Consider the following 12,900-nt stretch of genomic DNA (forward strand, 5'->3'; position numbering starts at 1 on the left):
ATATCCATCTTACAGGGGTGTTCTGAGTATTAAATGAGTTAACATGCACGAGCCTAGCACATAGCAGGCACTTAGAACAACTCAGTACATGTTTCCATAAAAGAATAGTACAACATAACGCAGAACCAGAGCTAGCTTCTCCTCTCCTGACTTCCTAGTCCTAGACTGTTACACTCGTGTTACGTGTGCACATGTGCGCATATCACACACATGTGCATGTTGGAGACAGGTTGGGGTCAAAGCTGTACAGTCACTGTTTAGACCATAAGGACCCTGGGAAGGCAAAAGGGAGATGCAAAGGGCCTCGCTGGGGGAGGCACACAGACACGTTCCCTCCCCCACAGAGGATTTTGGCTAAGCTGGATCCTTGGAATTCAGAGGCATCACAGTTCCTGGGGAGGAGCCTTCGCTTACAGGACAAATTCCAGTGCCTCTGCTGAGTCAGTCTCACAAGCTGACCTCTGACACTCCTGACACTCAGTGAAGCTGGAAACTGGTCATCGGCTCAACTCTTGAGCCCAAGAGTTGGTGGGACAGGAGGAGGAGGAAGATCACAGCTCTCTATCTCACTTTTTCTTAAATGACAAACAGCTAGAGCTTGCCAGATAGGGACTGTCTGGGAACATGAATGGTTCTGTGTAGTCCTGCCGTTCCCACATCCAGCTGTCCCCAGCAGAGCTTGCCCAGTCCCAAGCTTCTTAAACCTGACTGCCAAAGCCTCTCCTATCCACTCATTTCTGCCTTCTCGAGTGACCTCTCAAGGACAGGATGCCCCAACCTTTACTTACCTGTGAACTGAGGACTCAAGGCCTGAGGGTTATGGATAATATCTTTCCAAAGCAGTTCAAATTCTGGTATCCTGGCAACATTCTGAAGCAGTCTGACGAGGTCTCGGCCAATCATCAAACATTCCATGAACTAGATGGGGTGGGTGGTGGGAGAAGGGAAAGAGAATAAAAACAAGAACTGTCTACCTGCTGCAGGGAGGAAGGAACAATATGTTCCAGGGAGGGGAGGAAAGGGGTCGAATGGATTACACAATTTTTTCCCGAACCAAGGGATTGGCTCCAAGCTGTTCAAGGGGGAAGAGAGCTGAAGTTGGGGACAGAAATCGAGGAGGAGAGGTTGCTGAAAACTGCTGAAGCCCTGCTGCCGTCACATTAATCTGTGGCCCTCTCCTCCCAGAATGGTTTCAGTCCAGGTCAAGGGACACAAACATTCCAAAAGGCTAGGGCTGGTAAGTTGAGCTCCAGACACCTTACCCCAGGACTTGCTTGGTCCAACAGAACTCTCTGTGGTAACGACATGACCTCTAGTTGTACTGTCCAAAGGATACCCATTTGCCAGATGCGGCAAATGAGCACTTGAAACGTGTCTAATTCAACTAAGGAACTGAATTTAAAATTTTTATCTAATTACAATGTGTGTGTGTGCTTTTTTTTCCCTGGCCACACTGTGCAGCATGTGTGGACCAAGTTCCCCAACCAGGGACTGAACCCATGACTCCTGCACCGGGAGCAGAGAGTCCAAACCACTGGACTGCCAGGGAGTCCCTAATGTCAATTAATTTTAGCTTATATTGTGACACATGGCTAGTGGCTACTGCATTAGACAGCTTTAATTCTAGGATCTGTCTCTCCTGGGAGATCTGACAGTGGACAATTCACTGTCCCACTTGACCATGGCAGTTACCCCGGCAGGCAGGGGGGTGGGTGGGGGTAACGTAGCAGTGGAAACACAAGACAGCTTCTGTCTGGGACGTGCTGTGTGACAGCGCCCGTGAAGCTGACCAGGGAAGTCCCCAGGATGCCAGTGTAGCCAACAGGGTTCCAGTAACTGGGGCTTTGTTGTTGTTTAGTCCCTAAGTTGTGTCCAGCTCTTTGCGACTCCACGCACTGCAGCAAACCAGGCCTTCCTGTCCCTCACCATCTCCCACAGTTCACCCAAGTGCGTGTCCATTGAACCAGTGATGCCACCCAACCATCTCATCTTCTGCCATCACGGGAACTAGGGCTGCTCCACACTGACTTCTCCACCCTGCTAGCCTCATCTGTCTTACAGTGATGAAAAAGCAGCAGACCTTGAACCACCTCCAGTCTCCACCACATCTCTGGCCCCAGGTCACCAGAGAACTGACGAGAGGTGTCCCTTTCCGGGTCTCACTTTCCTACGGGTTTTTTGTCCTCACCCGCTCCCGAAGCAGTGAGATGCAGAAGTCCACCTCCTTCTGCCTCAGGGCCTGGAGCTGGGCGGTCCCGTGGTGGTCGACGATGAGGCGGAGGTATGTGTAAACAGCCATGGCGATGAGGATGCTGCTCTTCAGTACCCATTCCCTGCAGGGAGGGAAGACACTGAAGACATGGGCACCTGCGCTCCATCTAGACCCACCCCATTTACCCCCACGCCTGGCTCCAGTGCCTCGGAAATGGCTGATGATTAGCACTGGGAGTGAGTTTCTGGTTCCTTAATTGCTCACTCGTGCTGTCGTTATCTATCTTGGACCATTAACTGGCTACGGTGGGGACAACTTCCTCTCACTCTACCAGGTGCCCAATAAAGATAAGTGCTAAATGAAAGCAATCTCTACCACATAAGTACTTAACTTCTAATAAAATAAGTTTGTTGACTCAGTCATTCAAACATTAATGGAGTGCCTACTGTGTGCTAAGCCCTGAAAGAGGCACAAGGGACACAGATAAGCCATAGCTTCTGCCTGACTCAGACTAGGAGTGAAAAGGTGTGCAAGTGCCCCTCAGCCTGCAGTTCTTAAAGTGCAGCCCAAGGACCTCTGGGGATTACCAAGACCCTTTCAGGACCGTGGAGATTTCAGAACACGCTGGGTATGCTTGTCATTACCAGCCCAGCACAACACAAATGTTCCCCTGATTTGTTCTCTGGCCACTGATCCCACTCCCAGTCAATGAGTCACCTGCCTTAAATCATAATCTGAAGAGAAGAACATGATTTTGGATGGCAAAGCCTATTTTCCCAGGAGTTTTAGACATTTCCTGGAGAAAAGGTGGTAATGGAAGAATTGCGTTCCCTGTTGCTTGAAGAGGAGTACTAAGAAACTGTGGGGAGATTCAAAGACTCCAACGCTGGCTCAAATCACCAAAACTGGGGAGCTGTCTCCCCTAAACAAGCAGTTTGTAAGTGTTTTAGCACCCCTGCTGGAAGACAGGGAACCAGAGGAAAAAGACGGGGAGTTTAATTAATCCAACCAGGCAACATCCTGATTCCGGAAAAGGTGGCCTCAAGCCACCTAATTAATAGACTCTGGCCTTCTCCTTTCACAGAGTAAAAGCAGCAGCCAAGACCACTGGGGTGGGTCCCCCTCCCCCACCTGTAACCTTTTAATTCCACACCCCTAAAAAGACCTGGGAAGGAGTGGGAAAGAAGGTGTGAAAGAGGACAGTTTTAAAGTTCTAAAGATTCATGTGCATTAAAAGATGTGAGTTTTTTGGAGGGCAGGAGACAAGGTAGGGCAGTTATCCGACACCTGTACAGTAAGACTGTGCTCTGACTGCCCAAATGAGAAAAATTCTGCTTTAAGGTATGGGAACAGAAGGTATCCGGCACCAGGAACAAAATTAGAAAAACCACTTCTTAGGAAGATTGCTAGCGGAGGTGATAAATGTATCTGAGACATGGGATGGGGTAATGAAGAGAAAGATCAAAGTGAAACCCTCTGACCTAGGATGTTAGGAAGGCCCAGTGACTTAAGACAAACAGAGATCTGATAAGAAACTGCTAGGAGCTCATGTGCTGTGCGCCGGTACCAATGATGGAGCCGTGCTGCCAGCCGCACCTGCGGCTGCACATCCAGGCCCGGGGCACTAGGTGGCACTGGCCGGCAGGGCTGGCACAGCTCTGCAGTTCTGCAGTGCACAGAACACAGCCATCTCTTTCACAAGTGTGAAGAAGGGCTGAGGTCCATTCTTCTAAACCACTGGAAATACAGAGACTATCAGCCGTCTCAATCGTGTGACAACTGTGGTGTCCTCTCCCAGAAACAGACTCTGAAATCACGCAACAGGAAGTTGCGGCCACAGGACCAAGAGGTAGGCCTCACACCCAAACAAGCTCGAATACGCAACAGCCCGCAAACTTTCTGGTCCTTTACTTTGATGGAGAAGGGATCTCATGCCCTCCGCACCACTGGCCTCAGTGACCTCCTCATTCTCACCACCCCCTGTGCCACGTCAACAAAAGGAGGGCATGGGTAGGATGGACAGTCTTGGAAGGGAGAACAGGGGTACCTGCCAGGCCTGGGTGGTTGGCCGGCCCCACTCTGCTGAGTTCATTCTCCCCTACCTCCCGCCAAAGATAAACATTCCATGGAGGTCTGGATCAAAAATAAACCCTTATCAGATGAAATGAGTTTTTCCTGGGCTCTGAGATATTTTAGTAAAAACCTTCTTTCCCACTCCTTCATCCCTGGGCCACAGCACAGCATTAATTCCGTCTCTTGCCACCAGTACGTGGCTGCTCCCTCCCCCACCTCACCGTCTCTAACCTACGGTGCTCTTGGGCCACTAACAGCTCCTCACACACCCCTGCGTCCCATACCCAGTGTGGCCGCATGCAGCTCTTGCCCTCCCCTCACGACAGACGCTACCTCTGCTCCATCAGGATATCCAGAACACTCTCTGCCAACCAGATGTTTTTTGCCGTAACATCCCCACCTGATCAAAGGGGGAGAAAACAGAGAGTCAGTACGGCTGATTAGTGACTCAGCTCAGCCAGTACACTCCTTCTCCCTCTTACTGCTCCATCCCTGACTGTTATCCCATCCCTGATGCTCTGAGGGCTGAAAAAACTGTCTTTGTTTTGTCAGGCTTTACAATTTCCCTCTTTGCCTCCAGAGAGACGGAAAGGGAAGGTTTGGGGTTTTTCCAGAAATCAGAGCTGCTACTTTCCACAGACAGGGGGTTGCAGCGGGATTACTTTGACCCCTAAAAGGGAATGTCTGGGAAGGAGATATGAAAAGCCCACAGCTGGAAAGAACAGATGACATTTCAAATAGGGCCTGACAAGTCCAGGAGGCAAGCAACAGCTGCAGTCCAGCCACCGGATGTCCCAAATCCTGTGTTCAGCTCAAGACAGGCCAAGGGTTTTTGGTCTCCAGGTATCACAGTCTCGAGTGCTTGCTATGAAACTTCCTGGGGCAGAATTAAACAAGCAGTAATGCCAGATCAAAATCATAGGATCAGAAGTGGGGACTAGGAGTGCCAAAAAGGGAAGAAAGTGCCAGGAGAATGGATAAAAATAGCCAGCACAACAACGCTATGCCTTGCCCCAGGTCCTAATGTAAAAATTCAATTTACAGAGTCACACATCACGTAGATGAAGGTTTATACACATCACAACAGGAGCATCACTGTTATATAAAATCCTGAAGAAGCAAAGAACCGAGGGGCAATGGTGAGGTAGAGAGACAGGGTCATTTTTGCACAAACACGTGTAATCTTGGGAAGAGAAGTAGCAGGGGCAGGACTCTTGGATAATCAGCGGTTCAGATGTCTCTGAAGATAACGAAGCCTAAATGTCAGGGTCTGTTCTGCGACACAGTTTGTCCCTCAAACTGGGCCTAAGTGTTTAGGGCATTGAGGTGGAGCCAGAGAAGATGTCGGGGGCTCTGAAACTACAGTGAGATGAGAACCAATTATTTTGCCCTTACTTCTCCCCCATTCCTTCCAGATTCTTCCTGATCCAATAGGCCACGAAACCCCAGAGTGAGGACTGGTTACAATAGGCCAACAACAGGCTAAATATTCTCTATCAGGCCTCAAGTTTGGCAGGAAGGAAAAAGGCAAGACTTATTGCTCCAAAAGGCCCCCTGTAACTTTTCAATTTCTTTGTGGAACATATGTGGCCAGAAGATGCCTGGGTCAAAAGGAAAGAACATAAACAGTCCAGGAATCAAGTCCCTTAGGCACTCAATCATTCTCCACTGCCTGGACTTAGGCATACTGCATACTTCTTTCTTCTTTATGCTCTTGCCATCCAACTCACCGGCAATCTGCTTCATGAATGTCATGCAAACACCATCGGCTCCCAGAACCCCACTTTTCACTAGTTCCCGTACCAACCACACCAACTAAAGGAGAGAGAAAAAGACGTATGAAGAGAAGGGCCTGTAAATTTGAGAAAGGGTCTAATCCAGTCATTTTATAAGTTAGGTGTACAAAGACAAGAGTGTGTTACCCCTGATTCCTCCTTCCCTTCCGCTTAGGAGAGGATCCATTTTCTGTTATGTCTCTGAGCTGGATCTCTCTTTCTTTCTGGCCTTACCTGAGTACGGCAGGTATCCTGCAACTTCAAGTACTTCTCCATGAGTATCTGGTTGATTTTATTCAGAACAATATTCATGCCGTCACGACTCACCAGAGCCAAGTCCCGGTAACACTGTAAGAAGCGAGGTTTGTGAGCAGCCAGCAAGCTAAGGATAGGCTCCTGACCCCACTCACAGGGGGGCCCCTGCCCCCTAGCCTCTCCAACATAAATACTACCAATGGGATACAAGTGGCAGTGAAAAATTTTCTGCTCTAGAAGGCATGCTTACCATTCAACGACCAAAACACAAGACTTTCCACTCTGGAAAGACTTTCCACAAACCTTTCATAGGCTCCACCATCCCAAATCTATCCCTTGCTCTGTCATTCAGGGTGGGGATAAGGGACTGAGTTATTCTAGTAAGACAGAAAAGCCTGCTAAGAAAAGCTCCCTGTCCCCTTACCTCCCTCCTTGGGAAGCGTCACACTGTTTGAAGCCACCAGCTGAGCAAAACCAGGTGGAGGCCATCTGCTTTTCATCTGCCAGTAAAAGGTCACTGCAGAATGGGTTTGGTTGAACAGGCCGGAAAGGATCTCAAAGAGATTTTTAGACTTGTATTGACACAGCCAGATGAAACAAAGGGCTAGGAGTATTAAGGAAAGAGGATCCATGGACCAGGATCCCGGAAAGAAAGGGCAGACCCAAACCGAACTTCCTTAACGAAGCATCTTTCTTCTTTTCTCCAGGCTGCCTTTTACTTCTGCCAAGTACTGAAGAAGGAGGGGTCCTTTAGCACATCTAACTCTGGGGGAGGTAAGGGAATGCATGCCAGTTTCCTCTGAGAGCTCCTGTTTCTCTCACCCTGTCTCTCTAAAGAGACCAGACTCCTGGAGGACTACCTTAGGGGACCTCATTAGCAACCTCCTCAGCCTGCTGGGTTCTATGCCGTCAGGGTCTTGGCACAAAGGGCAAAATTATAGATAGGCAGTATCTCACAACCTCGGATGGCCAGTGGCAAGGACAGCATCAATAATAATAGCAATTATAACAGGGAACACGCATTGGCATTGTGCGAAAACTTTATATTCTACTTGCTGCATCTGAATCACATAGTCACCCTATTTATTATCATCTCTGTTTTTATAGATGAGGAAACAGGAACAGAGAGGTTAAAGTAATTTGCCCCAGATTACATTAGAGATAAGAGGAAGATTCAAATCCCAGCAGTCCAACTCTGGATTCCAAGCTCTTGATCATCCCGACATTATTGTCAGAAATAACTAAAAGAAGAGGCTGCTGGGGATAGAGGTTAAGAGCTTACAGTGGCTTTGAGACTACTACATTCCTAAACTCATTCATCCTATGTGTTCAAAAGAGAAGTACTCCGGGACTTCCCTGGCGGTCCGTCCAGTGGTTAAGACTCGGAGCTTCCGATGCAGGGGGTGCAGGTTCGATCCTTGGTCTGGGAACTAAGATCCTACATGCTGTGTGGCATGGCCAAAAAATTTAAAAAATATAAAAAATTTTTTAAAAAAGGAGAAAGAGAGAAGTAATCCTCAAGACCAGCTGCTCCCTGGACTTGGTGTGTCTAGGGACTCCTAAGAGATTAGCTATCCTACTTCCACTTCTTCTATTATCCTTAAGTCAAAACAAGCATTCCAATGAAAATACAAATACTGAGAGATTCCCCCATGTGCCATAAACTTTTCATATTCAAAGGAGAATTTGATTATCCTGACTCCATCTGCCAGAGGGAGGGCTGGGAGATCAAAAGTACAAGCAAGGGAACAAGAGGTAAGAGAAGCCAGTGAACTATTGCCAGCTTGCTCGTCAGTAAATGTGGTTCAGCCCTGGAGCCCTCCCTAGAGGAGTGAGTCACAGGATGGGCAGAGGATGAGGGATGCAGAGGCAGAAGGGAGACCTATGTCAGGCCAAAGACAGAGACACAACTAATAAGAGAGGAGCTGTTTCCTTCTATTCAAAGGAAAGCAGAAATCCCAGAGATGCAGAAGAGACCCTGACAGGGAAGGACAGCCCCTCAGGAGACGCAGGGTCAGACGAAGCAAGTAGGTTCTGGCTATCTAATTCCATGCTCCATCTGGGACCTTATTAACCACAACTGCTGGTAATGCATGCAGCCAGGCACCAGGAGGATCACATCATATCATATTCTTGATGGTGCCAGTTGTCTCTCCAAACTCTGTGCCAGTGTGCTGACTGGCTTGGAAGATAAGTAGATGGGTGGAAAGACTCAGTGGGAAACAGAGGGTCCCAAAGGAGAGGAAAGGTGACAGGATGGTGCTGAGGTAGGATACCTGTCCTGTGCCGGCAACAGTGATGTTCCAGCCTCGGCCCTCACAGCCCTCAACTTTCTTTCTAGAGCCAGCTGCCGAGAGAATCACCTGGACCAAGAACTGCCAGGGCCTGGTGTTGTACCTTTGGTGACGAAGGACCTTGTATCAATGTTAAATCCTTTCCTATCACCTTTATCCCCTGACTACTAGAACCGGAGCAGAAGTTAAGGCCTTCAACTTAGCCTCCCACCATACGGCAGTCCCCCAGCCTGGCCTGCTCCCAGCGATTCAGTCTGGACATCAAATAAGAAATAAACTCAGAGAATATAAACACAAGGCTGCAAGTTAGGAAGGTAGATCTGGAACAAAATCCACCCCACCTATATTCCACTCTCCGCCAACACCTGACAGCTCTTTCCTTAACTAAGTTTCTGTTCCAGAGACAGAATTAACTCCAAGTAAATCCTTAGGAAACACTCCCCTTGGTTTAAACTGAAGCCTAAAACAATGCATTGGGATCAGTTATCAGTTACACCCACCCACAACTTCTGCAGGACACAGTATTCTGTAAGACAATCACCCGTTTAGGAAGAAGGATAAAGTACTACAAGATGGGGCAGATTCTTCCACCACTCTCTGATCTGGCTCAAGGCCTCTGAATGAGTCATACCTGATAGTTCCTCATTTGCCTAAAACTGTATTCTCCTAATTCCCAGTCTCCCCGCTTTGTCTGAAGAGGCTCCTAGGTAGGGGATGTAATGGGAAGCCTTCAGCGTGTGAAAATAACTCTGATGCAACCAACCCTGTCAACCAACTACAAGACCCAAGGAGAGGGCCTGGGCCACGCTCATGGGGCAAAAAGAAGACAAGGTGCTCTAGTGCCTTGTCATGGCTGGGTGGCCGAATTCATGACATAATAAGCTTTTATAATGCATAGCCCTGTGACCTCTCACTGACTGGTCAGGCAAAGAGGTAGAAATACCATGGGGCCCTGCCCTCTTCACTGAGATTTACTGATTTACCCTAGCTGATTCAGATCTCACCTGAAACACAAATAAAACCAGTGGGCAAGACGAATCTGCACTGAGATGACTAAATAAGGTTTTAATTGTATATATAAAAACTCACACGAGAGAAAACTAAACCTTAACCCCAACCCTTCACCCCCAACTTTGTCAACACTTTCTTTAAAACAGCGAGGCTGGGGTGGATCACGTTACTGATTAACAACACCAAACTGGAGATGTTCATTTGTCTTCAAGGTTCTCAATGATAAACTTGCTATGAAAATGAAACGCCAACTTAACCCAACAATGTCCCAGCCCAGAAATGGCCTGGGAAACCAGGGACTTGTCAATACTTGCTGCCCTACCACCTACCCTCACCCCAGGTTTGCCATGACTGCAAGCAGCTAAGCCAGGGGACCATGGGTATCCTGTCCTTGTCCCTGAGAACGCTGTTCCCTTGGTTCTCCTTGAACAAACAACCTCCAGGTTTCTTATAGGTGCACTGAGAGCAGTTGGGGGAAGGGAACAAAGCCGCCAGTTTCACATGGGCTTTCTGAGAAGATTAAATGTCCGGCTAGAGCTGAACACAATGCTGGACACAGCATGACTGTTTCCTTTCCCGCTCCCTTTGTTCAAGGAAGGGGCAAGGAGAAAACTGAATTCCCCCACACCAAGCTCTTCTCTGTTAGTGTCATGCAGTTAATGCCAGATACAACAAGTGTCTCTAAACCATCATGCAAGACTCAAGGACACAGAAAGTGGAAATCCAGAGAGGCAAAAGACAGGATTTTGCTACTTTATTATAGAAAGAATGGAGTCCAAAGAGAACATCCTGCTCAGTCCCTCACCTCAAGGAAGGATCTCTCTTAAACCATTCTATTAATATCAATACATAAAAGAGACTCTTCCATTTGTGAAGCACTCCAGACTGGTTTTCATACAGTATTCCTCAGGAAGTCTGACTCCAGTGTATTCCAGTCTTCTCTTAATCACTACATTATCATGGCATCGCCTAACATTAAGCTTTCTAGGGCTTCCCTGGTGGTCCAGTGGTGAAGAATCTGCCTGCCAATGCAGGGGATATGGGTTTGATCCTTGGTCCAGGAAGATGCCACATGCCTCAGGGCAACTAAGCCTGTGTGCCACAACTAGAGGGTAGCCCCTTGTCTACAACTAGAGAAGCCTGTGGGCAGCAACAAAGACCAGCACGGTCTCTGGATTGAATCCCAACTCTTTCAGCCCTGACTCAAAAATCTACAATTTAAAACTCTTTAAATCCCTTTTCACTCTCACAACTGCATTTTCTTGCCTTTTAGCTTCAGGATCTGAAGAGAAAGGAAGGACTTTAGTAAGAAAGTGACCCATTTACTGAGTGAAAAGGGAGTTGTAACTATATTTGGAGAATAAGATGATCCAGCCCTGGTCCAAGGGTCTGATACTAAACTAGTTAAACCAAAGTTACACCATTCTCTCAGATCATATCTGAGAAGGGAATATGGGGCCAGAGTAGGGAGTCTTACCTTCTGGGCTTGGGCTGGTTCAGTAAGGACAAGGGTGAAGAGGCCCAGGCAGATTTCCTCATGTTGCGGGGGGCCTTTGCATACCTGGGATAAAAGGAAAGAAAAAACTAGCTGTCACTCAAAAGAAAAGTTCTTAAGCACAGTTGCTCCCAGAAAACTTGGGACTCTTGAGTAACCTGCAAAGGAGAATCATCAGCTAAAAGTGATGGGCATCTGTTTTAGGAGAGAGGTGGAGAGAAAGGATGGATCCATACTGCTTTCTCCAAGGCTTGATGAAGGCCAGAGGCAGAAAATAAAGTGTTTGAAATTGGGGGGGGGGAGGAATCCTATTCCACACCTTAACAGCCTTCAGTAGAGAGGGAGCCACAAAGAAACATAGTCAAGACTTTGGGCAAATCACTGAACCCCTGGTATGTGTAAGGTGAAGACATAATAAGAAAAATTGCTAACAATAAATATTTACTGAACATTTACTGTGTGCCAGAAACTACTCTAAGTCCTTTCCATGTATTACTTTAAATCCTTCAACCTCAGAAATGTAAAAGATCAAATATGTGAGGATGATTTATAAAGAAAATTAGCCACCAGAGAACTGTAAGTTATTTTTTAAAGTTGTTATTTAATGATGCCTAAAGCAACCCACTCCAGTACTCCTGCCTGGAAAATTCCATGGATGGAGGAACCTCATAGGCTACAGTCCATGGGGCTGCAAAGAGTCGGACACAACTGAGCAACTTCACTTTCACTTTCAAGGCTCCAAGAGATGGGACTCCCAGATTAGGAAAGACAGAGAGGAGTTGGGAAGCCTGGTTCAGCAAACCAAGACATGAGCTTCAACCCCTAGCTCCTAAACACTGAAGTCTTTCCATCTTTCTGATCATGTCTAAAAGCTTTCAAAGAAGCAGAAATGGGTTCAAAGAGAGTATTATACTCACATAGGCATTGAGGGCATCATTGGCCTCTCTCTCTGAGACACCAGTAGTCATCGATGTCACAATGCTCATACATCTTTCCAATCTCTGTGAAGGGGTGAGAAAAAAATTTAGAAGCCTTCATACCATCACCTATGACATATTTCTGGTCCCAAAAAAGCTTTTTAAAAATTTAAATCACGTCACATCTCCAAAGTAGAGAAAACCACTAGGCCATTCAGGTATGACCTAAATCAAATCCCTTATGATTATACAGTGGAGGTGATGAATAGATTTATTCATTGGGATTAGATCTGATAAACAGCGCCTATAGAACTATGGACAGAGGTTTGTAACATTGTACAGGAGGCAGTGATCAAAATTATCCCAAAGAAAAAGAAATTCAAGAAGGCAAAAGTGGTTGTCTGAGGAGGCTTTACAAATAGCTGAGAAAAGAGAAGCAAAAGGCAAGGGAAAATGGGAAAGATATACCCAACTGAATGCAGAGTTCCAGAGAACAGCAAGGAGAGACAATAAGATCTTCTTCAATGAACAATGCCAAGAAACAGAACAGAACAATAGAATGGGAAAGACTAGAGATCTCTTCAAGAAAACTGGAGATATCAAGGGAACATTTCATGCAATGATGGGCATGATAAAGAACAGAAACAGTAAGGACCTAACAGAAGCAGAAAAGATTAAGAAAAAGTGACAAGAACACATAGAAGAACCATACAAAAAATGCCTTAATGACCAGGATAACCACCATGGAGTGATCATTCATCTAGAGCCAGATATCCTGGCTCTAGAGTGTGAAGTCAAGTGGGCTTTAGGAAGCATTACTACAAACAAAGTTATGGAGGTGATGGAATTCCAGCTGAGCTACTTCAAA

At 47.0% G+C, this 12,900-nt stretch overlaps 1 protein-coding gene across 1 annotated transcript in view; it reads right to left on the reverse strand.

Annotated features, from left to right (window-relative positions):
• INTS3 (integrator complex subunit 3) overlaps window positions 1-12,900 on the reverse strand; it is a 39,035-nt gene that overhangs the window by 15,818 nt on the left and 10,317 nt on the right. The window contains exons 2-8 of the mRNA XM_025287800.3: window positions 12,033-12,116; window positions 11,098-11,181; window positions 6,295-6,408; window positions 6,016-6,100; window positions 4,619-4,685; window positions 2,189-2,333; window positions 789-918 (exon numbers count right to left, since the gene is read on the reverse strand). Coding sequence (XP_025143585.2) covers window positions 789-918; window positions 2,189-2,333; window positions 4,619-4,685; window positions 6,016-6,100; window positions 6,295-6,408; window positions 11,098-11,181; window positions 12,033-12,116 — 709 coding nt within the window. The remainder of the gene's footprint in view (window positions 1-788; window positions 919-2,188; window positions 2,334-4,618; window positions 4,686-6,015; window positions 6,101-6,294; window positions 6,409-11,097; window positions 11,182-12,032; window positions 12,117-12,900) is intronic.

This window comes from Bubalus bubalis, chromosome 6 (genome assembly GCF_019923935.1).
Source record: "Bubalus bubalis isolate 160015118507 breed Murrah chromosome 6, NDDB_SH_1, whole genome shotgun sequence".
NCBI lineage: Eukaryota > Metazoa > Chordata > Mammalia > Artiodactyla > Bovidae > Bubalus > Bubalus bubalis.